This window comes from Ornithodoros turicata, chromosome 10, assembly GCF_037126465.1.
Source record: "Ornithodoros turicata isolate Travis chromosome 10, ASM3712646v1, whole genome shotgun sequence".
Taxonomy (NCBI): Eukaryota; Metazoa; Arthropoda; class Arachnida; order Ixodida; family Argasidae; genus Ornithodoros; species Ornithodoros turicata.
This window is the reverse complement of record NC_088210.1, coordinates 27,805,402-27,825,709: the sequence shown is the minus strand read 5'-3', so window position 1 is coordinate 27,825,709 and position 20,308 is coordinate 27,805,402. Positions and strand designations below refer to the sequence as shown.

The following is a 20,308-nucleotide window of genomic DNA, read 5'->3' as shown; positions in this document are numbered from 1 at the left end:
GCTGCCGCACCGAAAAGAACGCGCTCAGGCGGAGTGCAGAAAGCTGCTCTGCCTTTTTGTTTTGCGTTTTTGGGCGTATCTAATGGTTTTTAATTTTTAACGTGTTTTTAATCATTCTTTCAACACTCAACGGGGAAGTAGGATTTTTCTTTCCTCCTTGGAATTTAAGATGAGGAGGAACGACCGGGCGAGGGAAGCGAAATTATGCTCTAGCTGTTTCGGAGTGTTTCGGTTTCGGAGATCCACCAATGTTGCTGGCGGAGAATGCAACTTGAGGCTGAAACTTCCTTCTTTCATCATTGAAGCGATTGAAGCTGTAACGTTGTATGCAAGCAGAAAATGAAATTTTTTTAGAAAAAAAAATCCACCAAGCGTTGCCAGAAGTTAAAATGTTCAACCCCCCCCCCCCCCCCGAAAAAAAAGAAAAAGAAAAATCGCACCTTTGGTAGTGCACTTGCAAGAGGGAAACGAAAGTGAAAGCCTCCTCTGATTACTCCACTGCCGGAACATGTTTAATATTTAAAATGCTCGAAGAAGCGAAACCTCGTGGAAGTTCTAAGTCAAATAGAAGTTATATATTTATTTATACGTGATACGCCCTTGCCAATGCTGACGTTTCGCAAAGAAAAAAAGAAAAAAATGTAATCATCTTGTGCCGGTGCAGCTGCGCTTTCTAATCACAACATAAATGCAATGTATTCACTAAGGACAGACAATATGGACGACTGTAATATTACTTTATTTGGCTTATCGAAGTGAGATACCAAGGCAAGGAAGAACATGTAATGCCGTTCTCGAACATGACCCTAAAGAAACCTGAATCGAAGTGGATAATAAAATGGCTGTATTATGGCAGGCGTAGGTTGTCGGCGAAAATTTGAGAAACTTGCTAAACTTGCGAAACAGTACTCAATCTCGCTTGAACCCGCGTTCAATCACAAGCGAACATGCAAACACGGTAAAAATATAGAAGACTCGGTACTCCACACCACGTTTGATCTTCATACACGGCATGATCTCACTCTCATTGAAACATTAATTTCTTTAATACATCGAGTATTCAGTAAACATTCCAGGTAGCTATGATACATGCTACGTAGAATAGCAACACAGAATTTTTCATGTACGTCCCACTTGTATTGGTTCATATGCTCACTGACGTTCCTGATTGATTCACCGTGACCAGTGGCCTCAGCTCAGTAAGCATTTCAATAAGCTGAAATAAGGTCAAAGAGTATGTCCACTCGTCCTTCCTTATATCATGTACTTGTCGTTTGCGTAAGCGTTGGAATCGTTGGAGTCGCCGGCTGCGTTCCTGTGTGACATTTCAGTCACCGTTGGTGTCTCCGGGGGCGCAGAAGGAGCAACGAGACGGCGTGTTCGTTCCCAGCAGATACCACTGATGCAAACGGCGATACAAATGATAAGGATGATAAGAAATGACGTAGCGAGTATTAGAGGCATTGATTTCTTTGTCATGCTCTTGAAGTTGGGCGTATGCTGTTCGTCGGGCTGGAAAACAAAGCGTGGCTCTCGTGAGAGATCGGCGAATGGTCGGTTCATGGTCAGGCTCTCACCTTGAAATAATAGTCGTAGGCGATCTCAAAGCCGGCTGCCTTGCGCACTCTGTCTCTTCTGGACACCCTGTACTCCCCAGAGTCGTTGAAGAGCTGACTTGGGCTCATGCGCACTATCTTTCCTGGACGACCCTTGGGTGCTGCTGGTATGCCACCGGGAGCGTTTGGCGCACTTCGTGTGACGTTATTGTAGATGGTGCCATGGCTCTTGTTGGTCTGCTCTTCAACGACTGGGCCAACCACTTTGAGAGATGGAAGTGCTTGTTGTTGAATGACGAGGCGGTGCCGCCATTGAAGCTTGTTGTCCGGTTGACTGACCAGGACGGAGTCGTCGATTCTCGGCGCCTGGCGCAGAGGACCGGGATCGTTGTAGGGGCGTGCCACGTAGATTGCATTATCAGCGCCAGCCTCCAACAAGGCACTCCCCACGTCTGTGTGCATGAGAAGCCTTATATTTACTTATTTATCAATCAGCGCGAGTATATATTTCGATGTATAATATTCGATAAGCTCGATATCGAAGAAGAATCGTCCTCTATTGATGCACTTCTATTAGTCTTTTGTCCATGCTCAACGCACGGATGATTCGCATGAGCTTTGCTCTTGTACCTTCAGGACATTGTGCTTCAAGCATATGGAATCGCAAGGACCAAGTAACAATGAACTGCTCATGGCCGATTGCTGATGAATTGCCAAATTGAGTGTGAGACGATGGACTGATTGTTTATTGGGGCTATTGGAAGATAAACGTGTACGTGCCTGGTATAAGTACGTCGGCCGCCCCTTTGCCGGAGGCTTGCTGTTGAAGCTCCGTGGCGATGGCGGCGCCCCACAGGAGCACGAACGCCCACATGGAAGCTCCGGCCGAAGAACGACCCCGACCCAAACGTGGTTTCGTCAAACCACCGCTGTCGCGCGACGGGTCGTGCATTTGCCGCGAGATGATTGTTGTTCACGTGGTACAAACGGACAGAAATAAGTTGCAGAAAAAAAAGTGCAAAAGTGGGCATGCTCATGTAGACGCCTTTCCAATCCCAAGCACGGAGGGGTGTTGGATTTTTTTTTTTTTTGAGGGGGGGGGGGCATTATTATAGTTCCATTATTACAGCTTAGCATATCATTACCAACATGTGTCTAAAGCTGAAAACGCAAGGGCACCCCCTGTATGGGGTACACTGGTGAAAAGGAGGGGTGTCACTGAACATTTGGGGAGTGTTAGGGGGTCTGGATAAATCACTGCGCCTTTCTATCTTTCGGGAGTCTGTGTATTTATTATTGAGGTCAATAATGTGATGCATAATCATAGTTGTGCATACGTCCGAAATCCTTTTTTTTTTTTTTCACACGATCCTCACGCTTTAGTGTACCGTGCGCGCAATTTCACAAACGTGCAATATACAGTTAGTACACATTCAGCCTCATTCACCTTCAAATGCCGTTTGATTCACCCACAAGCTTGTGCGTCAATAAGGGGGGGGGGGGGGGAACAAAATGCAGATTCGAAACTAGTCTGCCTTGACAAATGCGTTAGTCGCAGAAGGCACGAATACGGCCGATGATGATAGATATCCGGACACATTTCAAAAAGTTGTTGAAAACTGTACATAATAATAATCACGATGTAAAGTGGCACAGTGCTGTTAGTTCTGTCAAAGGATTTATATGAGCTCCTCGATGTTCTACCGTCAACACAGTAGGTGTTACAAGCTGCACAAAATCCGAGCCCATACATTTTGAATGGCCTATACCGCCGTCGCAGGTATACATGGCTTGCACGTGACGTCACATCATAGCTTTCCCAGTGCTTTTTCCCTCTCCATCCCATGCTGCGTCGGGTGTTGGAGCGCTACGTCCAAAACCGAAACTGCATGATGTACAAGATAAAATAAACTGATACTGTAAATTACGTTGCCTTTGTATTTTTTATGCTCAGTAAACAACAGCATATACCATTACAACCCGAGCACAATGAAGCAGTACGTAGAAAATTTGCAACGTCGCCTGCGGTCCCCTTAGCAGACGACACTGTCGTCGGCTTCGTTCTTTTGTCCTCGCCTTTTGCGATTTCGGCCCATTGCGTATGCTACTATACTTATTTTTCACATAATTATTTCTTTGTTGTCCGTCATTATACGCAATGAGGCTCCAATTGTACATTCAGCTGAACAGATATCACGTCGAAGTGGGCTCAACCATAACGCAGTCGAGTAGCGGCTATATCCGACGGACCCAACGCGCTGCTGTACTCAGTCCCCTCGTACTCCAGTGCTTCTATATTCAGAGTCACGAGCTTTGCACGAGCGCGATATGCGCCCAGGCGAAGTTTCCAAGAGCGCTCACTGGTTTTCCGGCCTCCCCCCGTTCCTCTGTAGCGGCACGGAGCAGAGCAGCACTTACGCGCTCCGACCTCCAAGATGGAGCGTGAGAGTGCTAAAGCGCAACGCTCCGGAAAAGGAGTGACACCGTCCGTTTAGTAAAAAGGATTGCGGCCCGGGCGCTCTGGAGCCGCTACTTAACGCGCCCGGAGTGTTTCCGTAAGACATACAGACCCGCGCACGCACTCGACCAACATGAAACGGAGAGGGAAACGGATCATCTGCAGCTTGTAACACCTATCATATTGACGGTAGAGCATGGAGGTAGAACTTTTGACAGAATTATAGTACTGTTCCAGTTTGCTATGTGATTTTTATTATGCAGAATTCTTAGCACTGTTTCGATGTGTGTCCGGAAATCTTCTCCCACCCTATAGATGGTTTATAGGGATCAAAAGGGAACACATAAATATTGCTTCGAAGCTCATCTGCTCTGCAATGTGTGTCAACTGCGGAGGGAAACGAACACCGCCTTACGAGGTACGACACAGGATGCACACAGGGTTCAAAGGAGCACATAATGTGCACTTAATTATGTAGACTTCAAATTACCCAGTAACACGCTTTTACAACTGGTATTGCAACATGTATTTAATACGTATAAAAATATGCATGGATATGCTAACGAGTCATGAAAAATATTATTAACAATATTTAGTCCCTTCCAATACTGTGCGTAACAGTTGGTGCATCAATACGGTACATAAACTCCGCGATGTTGAAGTATCCCAGGTACTCCACTTCCGTCGGTGTCACATCGTAGTGGTAATGCCCACCTTCTCCATGGTCGCTGAAGCAGTGGGTGTGTTCAATACGCAGGTCCCATCCCTGGAACATGTTCAATGATGTTACATGAGTGATAGGGGGTGCACACAGTATAATTAGGGAGCGACTTTTCCTGGTTAAATGCCTTTCTCAGACTCGGGGAGGGGGGGGGGGGCTAAAAATCGGACAATAAGTCTGCCTTTGGGTGTTTTTGTTTCTCCTCTTGCTATTTTCTTTCCTAATCTTTTTTTTTATGTTGCAAATATTAGCCAGCAACTATTAGGCTCGCTAAGCCTAGCTCAATTCTTGGAGCAGCATCGCTCCCACCCGTTTCTTTCGCATTAAATTAGTAAACTCCCACAATTCAAAGCGGCGCTAAGCACTCTGGGATTTTTTTGAACTCGTCTATTCTGCATTCCCCTGAAAGCATCTAATTAATAAGTCCTGGGTTAGTGGAACGAGATATGACTCTCGTAGGCAGACAAATCCCACTTTTGTCACCGGAATCATTCTTACCGGATCATGGGACAGGAATGTACTCAGGCAAACTAGCGGAGCGCTCATGTTGAAGAACTTCAGCCATTTGTTGACATCATCATTGGTCACCAACGGTGTCTCGGAAAAGTGAGGCTGCAAAAAAATGGCGCACGATTATCCCATAATACTTGAAACTGCAGTTTCTCACCATAACATGCAGCTTTGCTTTCCCCTGTTGTATGACGAAAACGCCGCCAAGGCCGACTGGGTTAGCCCCATACTTCTTGTTCAAAATTTTCCGCATGGAATTCACAAAATTGTCTTCACCGATACGGTGCTTGGCACTAACCCTAAGTACCTGCAAAAAAAGTATCATTGCACATAACTCCAGCAGCACATGAAATAAATATTTTCCCCGTCATAGTTTAACGGTACTCACTTTTCCTGGTTTTCCTTCCGAAACCAGTAAGTTAGCCATGAGACAAAATTCACATTTTTCGGGCGGCAGAGTTCCGAGTGCACACTTCTCATCCTAGAAAAAAAAAAAGAAAAGAAAAAAAAGAAATGTTATCTTGGTGACATCTACATACATTTCTGGAACTTACCTCTATTTTTGCGTAATGAGTATTGCTAACTGCATTAGGGCCACACTTCATATTGTGCATCATCTGAAATAATGGAGCACAATGTTCCGCACAATGTACAGTAATGTGCAGGGTCGGGCATGTGTACCTCACAATTGACGCCAACAATGTGATGTGGACCAGCCCCGGCTCCTATCACAAAGCCATCGGGCAATTCAACGCACTTCATCACATCGTTAATGCTGTATATCTACAGGGGGGAAAAAGCTATGTTAAGTGCTTTACTGTAAAATGGAATTCGAGCAACACATAGTAGGCAACATACTTTTTCAGTTCTGGCCATTGGTATAAGGTATGGAACGCCACCAACATCTGACAGTCTGGGCCTCCCACATATACCTATAATATATTAATACATGAAAATACATAAATAGAGGAGCAAACAATTTATGACGTGGGTTGTGGCAGATGACTACTTTCTTGAGCTATGCTTCTCAAATGAAGAAACAGTTGCGTTACAGTTAACGTGGATATACCTTCTGACGCCAGCATGAAAGGCTTTCGCCGCAGATCAGGACAGTCAGTCACTGCTACATCCACTTTCTTGAAATAGCCCTTCAGCCCATCGTTGAGCACTGCGAACGATAAGACGTGATAAAAAGTGGTGGTCATCTGCACTTACAATATTTTGTGCATGATAAAAGGAACACTGTCACATAATGGGAGGGATAGATTCACAGAAATCTGGCTACCCCACGCGAAATTTTTTTTTATATTGGTGTAGTAGCACATGTCTTTGTTTGTTTGTTTGATTGATTTTCTTTCTTTTTGACCAAAAGTAACACCGTGGGAGATAGGCAGAGAGTAGGAGAGATTACGTGTGTGAGAGACACAAGTGTGAGTAGTAGCTACTTTAGAGACGTGCCATCTGCATTTATTCTTTCTTTAAAGTTCGTAAACACAATAATAAGGGGAGCGACAAGGAAAACATACACGCTGCCAAGCGACAACACAGGAAAGAGATATCTGCGAACCGCACCCACATGCACTTAACCCGTCCCATTTACAAACAAACACTACCCTCCTAGAAACAGCATATAATGCAAAGTGGTTTACCTTTTGCCACTTCTTCTAAGCTGGGCGTGTAAAGTGTGTGCTTCTTCACATCGAGACTTGCCATCGCTCCGTCTCCTTTTTATGAACAGGAACAGACTCGGTGTAAGTGGGGAAGCAGAAAGAAGAGACGAAGGTCCGCGTAGTGAAACCTAATAATGATTCGAAGTGTCTCGCATGAGACAATTCACGTCCGTTTCACAATAATAAGCTCTATTCCGAACAGACAAGATTGCCTTGTGGAGCAACACTTGAGAAATGAAGGGTCTCGTAGAGAACTATCGTACTATAAAAATGTATGGATATCGTAAAATCGTTTATCACTTTATCGCCGGCAGTCGCCGGCTTATGCGCACGGCCTGCATTTTGCACACGTCCATCAGAACCGTCTCGTTTTACTGGTTTTGTTTTGCTTCTAAGTTCATCATCCGTAATCACAGTCGCGGTTGACACGGCTGCTACAGACTGGTCTTGTCAAGTGCCTCTTGCTGCTACAACTTGTCTGCACTTGTGCAAATGTTGCCGACAGGCATTCCTCTCCCTCGAATCTATTTTGCGACGCCAATGGCCCGACGGCGCAGCAGCACCACCACAAGCTGGCAATTGTTGTAGAATGTTGGAATATACGGAATTGCCCTAACGAAACAGTTGACATAATTTGTTCCAATATTTTCTCTCAAATTATTTTAATACCACTGATGCTTTCACTTCCCTCTTGTGCGCAGGAAGGACACAAAAAACAAACTTGCAATGAGAATCTGCATTCATATTTACAAAGGAACAACACAGAACTCTATAAGCATATATGTACATAAAATAGTCATTTTACAGGAAGAGCGTCACAGTTAGTCCTCTAGTGCTTCGTCCGGAGTGCACTGCAACAAAAAGAGACGTCATATTGTATCAGCTACTGTCATACAATGCTTGCATACAAAAGGACCTAACATGTAGGGTCTAGTATTCCTTGCGACAGAATAGCAAGTTGTGACTCACATAGAATTCCACAAAAGTTGACACTCCTTCGTCTGTCTTTATGAGGAACTGCAACCCAAGTAGACCATCACAGTCTGTACGGAGGGCAACCCGAGATGACAAGTTCATTGCCTTGAATGAGTGTTTCAGCAGCATGAGTTTATACCTAGAACAATGGGTGGCATACATAAGTGAGTGGAATAGCTGGATCCAAAAACTTCAATACAGGCAAGCTACATACGCTGTTTTTAGCAGCTTCTTGCAGTCGAAGCTGTCGATCATATCCGATGTCCTCGTGTATTCAATCTATGAAAATATAATACTGAAAATGTACATTCGACTGATTCAGAGTTCTTCTGAAGTTCCTCCGAGGTAACTGAAAGTCCAACAACGAAACAATGTTCGCAACTTATGTTCATAAAATCAATCAATGAATGATGTTACATGTTTTAATAACTCTCTAACCTGTACAGTGCCGGCAGTACCGCGCGTGGTCAGGCGGAAGTACGGCTCGTCCGGTGACATCAAGATCTCAACGGTTTCGCTTGACGTATCTAGCTCCGACCAAACTTCTTTTAAGCTCTCCGAACGGAAGATGATAACGTTGATGACATTATCCTTCGATAAGTTGAAGTCCATGACATCACTTGCTTCCAGAGTTCGAATTTCACAGTCTGTGAGGACACCTGCCTCTTCCAGGCTGTAATGGCAAACGCGTAACCATTTAATTCTTATGCACCTGTGTTTTCACTAAAAAGTGTGCAAGTCGGCAAATGGCTTTAGTGTGATGGGTCGGACATGCATTGTGGGTGTATACGTATTAATCAATGTAGTACATCAAATGTCTCACAATAGAACTAATGGGCTGCCTTCTCCGCTGTAGCACATTCTCATTGCAGCAGCTGTACCACTTGAACCGAACATGGTCAGACAGTCCTAAATGTAAAGGGGAGGAGCATTAGGGCATTTTGCTCACTGAATGGTGCACAGTGGAGGTTATATTTTGCTGTGTGGTGCTTACCAATAACACCTTCAAATTAATATCGAACACCACACGTTCATCCTTCACGATGAAATCGTCGAATAGCTCTCGTTGCACGAAAGCGATTGCCTGGACACATTTCGCTTCTTCTACGATGACCCTCATTCCTATCTCGTTGATATCAACCGTTGCAAGCTGTTGAAAGGATAAATGGTATGCTGAGAAGCATTGCATGCTCTTGCACTGATCGACAACATGGGACACATACATCTCTAACATGGATCGCTTTCAGCAGCTGTGACAATTTCTTGACGTTGTCGAGTTTCGCTACGAAAGCGTAATTGTCGCATTCTGGCTCTGGCGAGACTTCTCTCATCTTGTGCACGTTGATGAGCTGTGCGGAAGCTTGCTAACAGCTATCTTGTGCCGAAAAATTACGTGACTAACGCGAAAATATTATTACGAAAGTTAAAAGTACCGCGTAGCAACATAAACACACGCAAGCATGCTAGTTTTGCGATCTGTCTTTTTCTTTTCTTTTTTTTAAGACACCAAACCAATGTTGCCAGACTCGCATACTTGATTTCGTTAGATAAGGACAAATACATTCTATCATTTCCACGCCGCCCAAATACTGTTAATTTTCGTAGAAATTGTATATGAACACACATGCGTCTCTGGGAATTTACTAGTCAGAGCCTCTCCACATGTGAGAGCGGACGACGTGACCGTTTTATTTTGGGGACCGCACTCTTGGCATTCCGGAACAAAACCGCCGCATGCTAGACGAGCTAGCAGACGACTCTGCGATCGGAGACGGCATCTGTTGCAAGACTCGCGGCGTGACAAGTTCGACGTGCTTCTGAGATGTTGTGTAATTTTGCCAATCCGATCTTCTGAGGCCAGCTTGAATGGGATCGCGTTAGTGCTGTGAAGCGAGGTACTGTCTGAACCTATACCCATGAGATGGAAGTGCGACGCAAGGTCTGAAGTACTACTAACATACAAAGGCCAGCATAAATCAGGATGCGTAGCGAACCAACATCAAAGTGTTCAAAGTGCCGCCACTATTGTCGCACTGGAACGACGTCATTGATGTCTCACTTCGGATTGTGCGGTTTAGTTGTTGGCTACTGCATCATGGGTGCCTTCTTGTTCGAGTTCTTAGAAGCTACTAATGAAAGGAATAAGCGTCAAGAAATTATGGGATGGAGATCTAAGCTCGCCGACTCGCTGTGGGAAGTGACAGCACGGTCCACGTTGCTGGAAGAGAGGAACTGGACTCGCGAAGCCATTCTGAGATTGCGGGGCTTTGAAGTCACCGTAGTTCAGGCCGTCAGGAAGGAAGGGTACGATGGCAAGGAAGACGCGCAACTGCAGTGGTCTTTTTCGGGAGCGTTACTGTACTCAATCATCGTCATAACCACAATCGGTAAGTTCAGCTCCGCTCGCGGAGGATAAAGTGGCGCCTCAGAGCAATTTGCTGTCTTCAACCTACAGCTGAGGGAATCTCTTCGAAAAAAGAAAAGAAAAGTTTCATCGATTCGGGATACCAAATTTACCTTCGATGTAACACCACGTTTTGCTACCGGTTGGAGAATCTGTGCATACACTACGCAATATTGCGGTGAACGTGATTTATTTGTTCACAGTACTGCTATTTATTGTTCTATTCCACAATGAGAACCCGCAATATCTTAGGTGGTCAGCACACCCACCTTCTTTCATTACTTTTAAATCGTTTCCCAGGCTAGGCTAGTGTGGCATTATATATAGCCGTGGCTTCACTTTGGATCTGATCGGTATCGTGTCATAACGTGGAATTTTGATAGTCCAGCTTATTGGAGGACGTGACATTGAGTGTAATGTCATCTCTAACTTCACGTACTCCTGTTGGGCATCTTGGTCATCTGGATGCTACTTCTTCGACACGTCATGTTCAGCCGATTGGACACACTTGGATGAGACGTGGTGGTGATTGTGCTTCTGAAAGACACTTCTTATGAGTTATGTCACTGAGTTATGTCGGGCAAAATACGGTTGTTTGTATCGTAGGAACCTGCCTTCCGAGTCCTACAGCAAAGGGGTCGATAGACGCCTAGAAAATTGGCACCGCGGATGCCGGCACTCGTCCGTCTGCGACATCGCGGCGGCCACTTCCGCAGGTGAGGCGTTCGCGGGAGAAGTCACGTGCGCACGTGAACCAATAGGAATGACCGAGACTCTGGTGCGTCAGAGCCAGGACGCGGAAAAGTCCTCAAGACTCGTATCTCGCCAAGTTCGACACGTAGAAAAATAATTCTTTTTCCTTCAACGCACTGGTGTGCGGTACAATGGGCGCATAAATGTTATGAGCCACACCTGCAAACGTGTACAACTCATTGGCGGAGAGATACGTGTTCGATGTACACAGCGTGCCGGTGTCCCGACCACCTTGACTCTGCCACTTTCTCCGGAAGTTCTCCGTGCCGTATCCCACACGGCATGTACGAAGAAGCTATATACCGTCAGTGATGCGTGGAAGTCCTGTGCAGTCTCAAGTGAGCCTGTGCTGCAGGGGTTTTGAACCCCAAGCAGCTGTTGCGGTCGCGTAAATTTAGCATCGGCGACGCTGTTCTATCCCTGATATACTTCCTCGTCCTTCTGGCGAACGGTTTGTGTTTCGGTGACGTCACAGATCGTCTTGAGTCGGTCTTTTGTTTGGGGCTCCCGGTTCCGCGCCTGCTTGTTTATGTCTTAGCTCATTCGGAGTGGAACAGCCCAAAAGAGAGAGACACGCTCGGCGTCGATGGCAACCGGCCCGAGGTGCTCTCGCCAGGGAAACAATGCGATGGGAGAGAAAGTATTTTCTGGCCAAGGTAGACGGGTTGCGATGTGGAGCGATCTGGCTTAAAATACTGGAGTCACGATCCTCGTCGCTCGGCGTTGCTCGTTGGAGAGGAACCGTTGTCTTTTTGGAGAGCTCGTTAGGTGCAGACTCGAAACCTTATCATGAAACTGCGCTGTTCCATTGAGAAAAAAAAAAAAAAAGAAAAGAGAGATAGAGAGAAATTAAATACAACTGCCGTGCAGAGTGCCTAGAAGGTGACACATTTAAAAGCGAAGTAGTGACTGGATGCTCTGCAAGCGCATTTTCTGAAATCTACGACGTCTGATTTAAATGATATCTTCGCAGGTTTCTACCCGCATATCCTTCCTCATAATATGTGCTTTCTGGAGAGGACGAGTACAGTTGGGAGTTGTATTTAGAGTATTCTGGAGTAACTAGATATGCTTTTATGCTCGGTGTTTTGTCCAAGTGGATACTGAATTACTCTATTCCATTGCTTTGTAGCACGCCAAAAAATCTTTTCATTGCCTTGCCCGCATGCAGATATGAAATCGGGAACAGCACAGTGCCACGGGTATTCAGGGTGTCCACCGTAACTCTAGAAGTAATTATTAAAAATAGAAAAAACACTTTTTCCCAATTTTAAACAATGGCGATGTACTCTACGCTTAAATGCCCACCTTAAGGGGGCACAGGCAAGATTCTGTGTCGATGCATTAATTAGCTTTCGCTAATTAATACAGCATACACAGGAAAATGAAAACGGGAGCGCTGCGACTTGAGCGCCGAAAAATGACCACCAGAGCACCTTATTTCCAGGCCCTTTCCTCGCGCTATAATTGCCTCAATTGTTGTTATGTAAACGATAACGTTACCAGTCACCCCAAGGGATCCGATGTTCTCATTGGGTCAATCTTCTATCGTTGATAGTTAAAAAGGTAATTAACGAAACGTAATTAATGCATCGTCACAGAAGCTTGCCTGAGCCATCTTAAGGTGGGCCTTTAGGCGTAGAGTACATTGTCATTAGTTAAAACTGGGAAAAAGTGATGTTTCTATTTAAAAAAAAATACTTCTAGAGTTACGGTGCCCCTTCTACATATACTGACCGTTAGTGTTGTCGTGTTTTCATGCAGGATACGGAAACATAGCCCCCAAGACCCCTCAGGGGAAGATAGTGACCATCCTGTACGCCATTGTCGGCATTCCCCTCATGTTGCTCTGCCTCTCCAATATTGGCGACGTGATGGCACACAGCTTCAAGCTCACCTATCGTTACATATGTTGCTCGCTGTGCCATCGGCGTCGGCGCAACGGCAGCTTGCGTCGAACGGGAAGCAGTCGCCGGTACGCTCGACATGCAGATTATCGCATGGATTTGCCGCATCACCCTAGCGACCAACCGCCGCATTACAGGGCTCACGCGGACGGCTGTGCGAGGTAAGCGTTCCAAGCAGCACAATACCTTGGCCCAATATTGGACCGATATTTGCAATGAAGGCCCATTGGACCGATATTTGCAATGAAGGCCCAATATTGGACCAATATTTGCAGTGAAGGCCCAATATTGGACCGATATTTGCAGTGAAGGCCCAATATTGGACCGATATTTGCGATGAAGGCCAAATATTGAACCGATATTTGCAATGAAGGCCCAATATTGGACCAATATTTGCAGTGAAGGCCCAATATTGGACCGATGTTTGCAATGAAGGCCAAATATTGAACCGATATTTGCAATGAAGGCCCAATATTGGACCGATATTTGCAGTGAAGGCCCAAGATTGGACCGATATTTGCAATGAAGACTCAATATAGGACCGATATTTGCAATGAAGGCCAAGTATTGGACCGATATTTGCAATGAAGACCCAATATTGGACCGATATTTGCAGTGAAGGCCCAATATTGGATCGATATTTTCAATACTGGCCCAATATTGGGCCGGCATTGCCAATATTGGTCCTTTTTTATCGGACACAGATGTTTTATATTTAAAAAAAGATTAGAACTGCATTTAGAAGAACTAGAAAGCTACAGAGAACATAGAAAGCTATTAGAACTGTATAAATTTCACTTTCACAGGCGGATTGTACGGTCAGGGGGACGGTTAATTAGCTGAAATTCGTTAAATCAGCTTATGAATTAAATGTTTTCTAGGAAATGCGATCTAGCGGAATTGGAGCCGGGCGTCATTATTCAAATCCATCGCCCTTATTCAACACCCTCAGAAGAGAACGCAACTTGAGGCATAAATTCCCGAATTTTGCTATGCAAATGAACCGAAACCAGAACTACGCACTACTCGAGCGCAAAAGGCGATCCACGTGAGAGGGTCACGTGCTTTGGAGCGATGGAGCTGATTGGAGAAGGCGCTAATCAGACCGCCCTTCGGCCCAGATGAGGCTTTCAGACGTATGTCGGCACACTTCCCTTTGAAGTCGGGCTACGACGCATATTCCACCAGGGTGTCAGTCGTGAGGCTGGCAAGGGCGAGACCTTTCACCACCACCACCACCACCCAGATAAGGCCAAGGTCGCGTCGTTTCTGCGCTCGAAAAGCGCGTAGTTCTGGTTTTTCAAAAAGTCGAGTTTACGTTGCAAAATTCGGGAATTTATATCTCAAGGTACGTTCGCGTCTCAGGTGGTTTAATAAGGGCGATGGATTTGAAAAATGACCGGCACCAATAGAGCCCAGTGCTCTTTGCGCGCGCATTGCATCCTGGGCGCTTGCTGAGCGGGGGAACGAAGAATAATCCTTCATATTTCGCTCTCGCTGACCTTGACACGTCGTGGACAATGGACCGGTAGGGGAGAAATCGGAACGGTTTAGAGGCCACCCGTTCCTTTCGTATTAATTAGTAAACTCCCACAGTTCAAAGCGGCACTAAGCACTCTGGTATTTTCTGAACTCGTCTATTCTGCTATCTTCGCATTTCCCTGAAAGCATCTAATTAATCAATTAATGAATCTTAGCTAATTACTCGTCCAGTAGTTGCATACCTGTCTTACAGGATATGGCCGTCTGGCCCTATAACTAAACCTCTAAAAACGAAATTTATGCAACTATAACAATTTTTTAAATCCGTGTCCGTATAAAAAAAAAGTACCCTGTAGTAGTGACAACGAATCAGTGAGCACGGTGTAGAAGTAATAGAATCAATGATAGCTAGGACGTGGTTATGGCGCCAGCCAAGACGAAGCACGTTGTCCTCGTGTCCTTGTGCCCTTTATCCTTAGGATCTAACGGTAGCGTGGCGACATCTAAGCCGTCATACTGCTGTTAGGAAGAATAATGCTGACGCTGAGATAGTTACTAGCATAACCTCTAGAGTCTATATCCTACCTTATAAACAAACGGGTCTGGTGCTTTCTAGCAAAGAGGCCTCTTTTCGTTTTGTTGTCTCGTTTTGCCTCCTGCCGTGTGTGGCTTCATTGCTTTGGTGCTTTTTCTTTTATCTGTCTGTTTTTTTAAACAAAAAAGTACCTTGTGGCGATCAACGTATTGTCGTATTGAGCTGAAATTATAGCCCTCTCCTAAGTCAAACAAAAGAATGGAAAAACGCGACGGAGTCGCGCCTTGCAACATTGAATGTGGGGAGGATTAGAGAGGATTATATCGAATTGGTTAATAAGTTAGTTCTGTTCTTTGACACATGGTAAATGCTTTTGCAGAACTTAGTAACGCATGCTTTGCGATTTGTTACAGACTTCCATTTTTGAGGCCTGTCACGGTGACCTCCACTGAGGATAACGCGGTTTTGATCACGAAAAAGAGTCAGGAAAAGATGAGGTGTTTGTTTTCGTAGCCAGACCCGACTGTTTCAACCAACCAGAGGACACACACATTGGCCAAAGTAAATAAAGTAATAAATAGTGCTTGTGCCCTTCTGCCATACGCTACCGCCGCGTCGGCTGACAGCTTAGGGATGACGGAATAGGCCAAGAAATACGAGGAGGAACTGTATTGCAGTTACAGACCATGTAATGACCTCACACCTGCAGAACGAGCTGTATTTTGTTCTCTATGTCATGTACACATAAGAGCAGTGGATCATCTTCAGCATAAGAGATCGGTCAACCAATCAAGCTTGCATATACTTCCTTGCGACATCGTTCGGTACCCGTAGACATCGAACAATCCCATCATGAATACTTCTTTCATCATATTATGAATATGCTTTATTTCTTAATGAATATGATAAAAATGTCGGTGGTCCAGTGTATCAGCCTCCAGTACACCAAAGCTGAGGGCGTCCACTAGAACTGCTGTGTATCATATAGCTCAGTCACATCTGGAGTGGCCGACTCCTGTTGCATGTATGACACGTGATGTCCAGACATGGCCACTTGGCAACGCAGCATGCCTAGGCGTCAAGCGTACGACCTCGACGCCACCAGCGTCCCGGTCATCACCAACAAGTATGCCCTGCGCGACTGCGAGGACGCCCTACCAGCTGCTCCCGAGTACAACAGACAACACCGCCGACCCCGAGGCCGGGGCCAGTCATCGTGGCGGGGCGACGACAACTCGGACCTGGCGGACGACGAGTCTCGAGGTGCTGATGACCGCGAAGGCGACTCCGACGACGGGGGCGACTCCGAAGAGGACGACGAGATGTCCGTGCCGATATGGCTGTGCTGTGCAATCGTTGCGGGCTACATCTGCGGAGGTGCCTGGCTCTTCTATCTGTGGGAAGGATGGGGATACCTGGACAGTGCCTATTTCTGCTTCGTCACCCTGACTACGATCGGGTTCGGTGATCTGGTTCCGGGACAAGCACTCTCTGAAGACCAGCAGGTGAGGAACTCTAATGCAAAGAAGATGTAATTTTAGTCCTTTCGGGGTATACTATAGATACATTGCTACAACCGTTACTCCTTCTTGGGATTAAATGCATGGGACTAAGTGAATGATACAGAGTGGGGACTACATTTCACGTCTTGTCTTCACATGTCCTAAATGTACATAATCTACACTCTAAGAAAAAAAAAGGGAGAAAAATTGGGAGAAATGCAGCTTCTAGTTCCCTAGCCTGCAAATACTCCCCATTTTAGTCCCCTATAGCCCCCAAATTTACTCCCTAGAACTTCGCAAATGTTCCCCTGAATGCAACAATCTACATAAATATGTGCTCTTCACGAATTTGATGGGATAAGGCTATGTAACTTAGCTAACGTATAACAATTTTCCACCCACACCGAAGAAGAAATAGTTAGAGATCCTTTCTCGCAAAGTTTGGCCCGAAATACACGTCGCAAGATTTTATATCACTCGACATATCACCGTTGACGGTTTAATTCAAACTATTTTCATTCATGCACACGAATCATGTAACTAGGATTGGTATAGGACAGAGTGTGAAATGCAGCGCAAATTCTGTGACATTCATTCCTTTAGTCCCGTGAATTTCCTCCCTAAAGAGACTAATTTTTATTGCAATGCGTTTAGTTCCAAACAGGACTAAAATCACTCATTTTGATTATTTTTCTATGTGTGACTATTTATAGCCCATATATAACACCCTATATATAACATCGTGTTTGACTATTTGAGTATTTTTCTCCTTTCTTTCTTAGAGTGTATGCGCATAAATGAAAAATACATGGACTGAATGAATGAATAATTTGTGAAAGCTATAAAATCTTGCGACGCAATAAGTTGCATTCAGGGGAGCACTTTCGAAGTTCATAGACACTATTTCGCAGTGATAGTGAGCAAACATCAGGCCCAGGGTTCTAAAGCTACAAACTGTGATTGTCGTAAGAAAATTTATTAAAACTGTAATTAGTCCCCAGTATACTCCTTTTATTCGTTCTAAGAATGCTTATACGCAAAAATATGTCAACACACATTTACACGCGTATTTACTTTGTCATCTCATTCAAGAACATTGGGAAGTATATTTATACTGTCTTATAGAACCTTGCGTATACGACCTGCATATGGCTACAGTTGCCACCAGGCCGGTATTATACCGGCACGGCCGGTTATTTGCGCGCTATGCCGGTTGCCGGTAGGAAGGTGATACCGGCAGCCTTTTGCCGATATTTGTGGCTCACGACCTTTCATAAGGGCTGTTACGGGGTTTTCCCTTCAACATTCCACTACAGCTTGAATAAATCTGGAGCACAGACCCAACTCCGCAGTCACCAGCCGTTTCCTTAGTTATTCATTATTATGATTATTCATTGTTATTATTATTATCATTGTTATTCTTTACGTCTTGTGTTCGGAGGGGGCAAGAACAGTGGTTGTACAAAGCTGTTGGTGGTTGTGTCGAGCCAGCTAGAACGAGCCTCACGAGCCTCTCCTCCTTTCCCTCTATTCCACCTCCTCTCCCTCAGCCGGTATTTTTCACTCCGAAAGGTGGCAACCTACATATGGCCCAAGTCGGGAAAACCGTACACCACGATGGAAAGGCCAAAGATCTGACCCCGTCCCCCCTTCGCTCGCTAAAGTTCCACAACCTCGTAGCGTCAACAAATATTTTTTTTTTCCCTGAGTCATGTTGTCTAGACCGACGCAGGGTAAAAATAGGTTGGAACCTTTGACGCAATAGCCAGAATATCACCTGTCACTAGCTGGGGATCATGACTCGTTCAAGAAAAAAAATAATAATAATAAAATAAAAAATAAAATAACGAAACATCTATTTCGCACGGCCGGTAGAAGGGCCAGCCGACGAAATAGCATTCTGTACAACGAATTTCATCCAAAAGTGTCGCCAAATGCAAATATACGAACTGGCGTGTGGATTCACATTTACGGGTAACATATGGTAATAAATAACAGCATATAGGTATATATGGGTACATATAAATCTTATATAAATATATGGGTCTTGCCTGAGATATCTGCTTATGTCACAAGTTTGCTCCTTGTTGCGTTATTTTTTCCTATTTTTTGAGAACCTCATTATACTTGGCAGCGTGAATTCATGTTTCCTTGTCCCGCCGCAGCTGGCGTCTCCTTACACAAAATGGCCGGAAAAAGAAAAATGCCAATGCTTATAACTCGGCTCTATTTGATTCCTGCCGTCGCAGATGACGCTGGCGGTCTGCGCGGTCTACCTTCTGTTCGGCATGGCACTCTTGGCGATGTCTTTCAACTTGGTCCAAGAAGAAGTGACAAAGTCAATGAAATGCGTCGGCCGGAGGTTGGGCATCCTCTCAGACGACGACAACTGAGGTCGCGCCACTCCAGATACTACCACCAGATCCACGTGATGCCACCGAAATACGTGAGCTCGAGTTTGAGTTGTACCTCCGTCTGTGGGTGGAGCCATAGACGGGAGCTCGAGCCACCGCGCCACCGGAACTTCTCCTGTCCTGGACCTCCTGGGGCTTCCTCACGAAGATCGGCGGCATAGGACCGCGCCTCTGATGCTTGGAAGTCGTACTAGGGTATCCTTAATTCTCACGCGCGGAAGTGTGTTGTCCTTGGTATCCGCGTTCGTGTGCCGTGCTCTCAACATCTTCATTGTTGGTGCACGTAAGCAGATAAGCCCGGGAGAATGGTTTGTCGAGAAGGAGAAAACACTTCCGCGAGTTCCAGAAGCCGAGAAATGCTTCTGTAGGAGGGCCCGCGGACATCTTGCTCAAAGGGAACACTGTACGAGCGCGATGAGTAGATGCCGTACGTGCTTCTTCGGTCATACTGAATAAAGCATATCAATAATATACTGAACTGGTTTTGGGATAGGTTGTACAGTAACACTTATACTCTTGAGCACCGCAGGTATGCTGTAAGTAACGCAGTCCTAAGATTGAGAAAAGCAGACAGAACTCTAACGGGAAGTTTGCGAGCCTTTCGGCCGACATCCCCCATACGTCATACCTTTAGGTCATACCGTCATACCGTCAGACCGTGGTCATACCTTGCTGCTGCCATATGTGCGCGAGTGCTCTACGTAGTGGCTTTTCGTTATTTTCTCACCATGGGATTATACAGAGTGTTTTTTTTTAGCCTTTACAGAATTTTTATTAAAAAAGCCATGAGAGCAGCATAGATGTCGTTTTTTCAGTTGAGTTCTACGACCAGGCGGACATCCTCTCGAAGGAAGTGCTCAACTACAAGATGACTAATTACCTAAAATTCGTTAATGAACTATTTAATTAGGGGATTTCGGGCAAAAGCGAGATAGCAGATTGAGAGGCTATCCTAGTTGCAAACCATTTCATGTTTAAAAAGTCGTGAAACACGCACGTGCGTGAAAATATTCGTCCCCGTATTTTGATACGCAAATTAGCCGAAGCCGAAACCGAAACCATCGCGACCAGGAACGCGTGGGGTACAGCGCTCATTTCACGTCAGAGGGTCACGTGACTTGGAGCGATGGAGTTGATTGGAGGTAGGAGCCGCTCAGCCGTCTGCAAGGTCACTGTGCAAGGTAAACCGCTTTCCGGCACAGATAAGCCTTCGTCGGTGTGCTGCATGGCTGACCTGTCCCCTTTTATCTTTCCTTTTCCTTTTTTTCTGCCAATAAATCCCCCCCCCCCTCAGTCAGCGAGACTCAATTGCAAAAACCACATCTATGCTGCTCTCATAGCTTTTTAAATAAAAATTTTGTAAAGGCTAACAACAAAAAAACACCCTGTAGTATATCCTGCGGCGCAGTCACAATATATTC

At 45.4% G+C, this 20,308-nt stretch overlaps 4 protein-coding genes across 5 annotated transcripts; 1 reads left to right on the top strand and 3 right to left on the bottom strand.

Moving 5' to 3' along the window:
* Positions 1-1,027: 1,027 nt before the first annotated feature.
* On the bottom strand, positions 1,028-2,525 carry LOC135370401 (uncharacterized). The gene is made up of 3 exons (XM_064604143.1): positions 2,337-2,525; positions 1,578-2,008; positions 1,028-1,512 (listed from the first exon to the last, which is right to left on the bottom strand). Exons 1-3 carry the CDS (start codon positions 2,506-2,508, stop codon positions 1,255-1,257), a joined length of 861 nt encoding a protein of 286 aa, XP_064460213.1. The 5' UTR covers positions 2,509-2,525; the 3' UTR covers positions 1,028-1,254.
* Positions 2,526-4,528: 2,003 nt separating this feature from the next.
* On the bottom strand, positions 4,529-7,383 carry LOC135369643 (ester hydrolase C11orf54 homolog). 2 transcript variants are annotated; one of them, XM_064603130.1, is made up of 10 exons: positions 7,291-7,383; positions 6,895-7,043; positions 6,315-6,413; positions 6,104-6,177; positions 5,927-6,028; positions 5,800-5,862; positions 5,634-5,726; positions 5,403-5,552; positions 5,234-5,347; positions 4,529-4,780 (listed from the first exon to the last, which is right to left on the bottom strand). In XM_064603130.1, the coding sequence occupies exons 2-10, from the start codon at positions 6,956-6,958 to the stop codon at positions 4,607-4,609; spliced, it is 933 nt and encodes a 310-aa protein (XP_064459200.1). In that variant the 5' UTR covers positions 6,959-7,043; positions 7,291-7,383; the 3' UTR covers positions 4,529-4,606. The 2 variants fall into 2 exon arrangements, with proteins under 2 accessions (XP_064459200.1, XP_064459199.1); XM_064603129.1 differs by lacking the exon at positions 7,291-7,383 and having other exon boundaries at positions 6,895-7,262.
* A 175-nt stretch (positions 7,384-7,558) lies between these two features.
* Positions 7,559-9,371, bottom strand: LOC135369644 (cell cycle checkpoint protein RAD1-like). The gene is made up of 7 exons (XM_064603132.1): positions 9,114-9,371; positions 8,885-9,040; positions 8,714-8,799; positions 8,329-8,563; positions 8,105-8,169; positions 7,885-8,029; positions 7,559-7,766 (listed from the first exon to the last, which is right to left on the bottom strand). Exons 1-7 carry the CDS (start codon positions 9,219-9,221, stop codon positions 7,737-7,739), a joined length of 825 nt encoding a protein of 274 aa, XP_064459202.1. The 5' UTR covers positions 9,222-9,371; the 3' UTR covers positions 7,559-7,736.
* A 254-nt stretch (positions 9,372-9,625) lies between these two features.
* On the top strand, positions 9,626-19,360 carry LOC135369642 (potassium channel subfamily K member 18-like). The gene is made up of 4 exons (XM_064603128.1): positions 9,626-10,277; positions 12,812-13,115; positions 16,038-16,476; positions 18,723-19,360. Exons 1-4 carry the CDS (start codon positions 9,872-9,874, stop codon positions 18,864-18,866), a joined length of 1,293 nt encoding a protein of 430 aa, XP_064459198.1. The 5' UTR covers positions 9,626-9,871; the 3' UTR covers positions 18,867-19,360.
* The last annotated feature ends 948 nt before the right edge of the window (positions 19,361-20,308 follow it).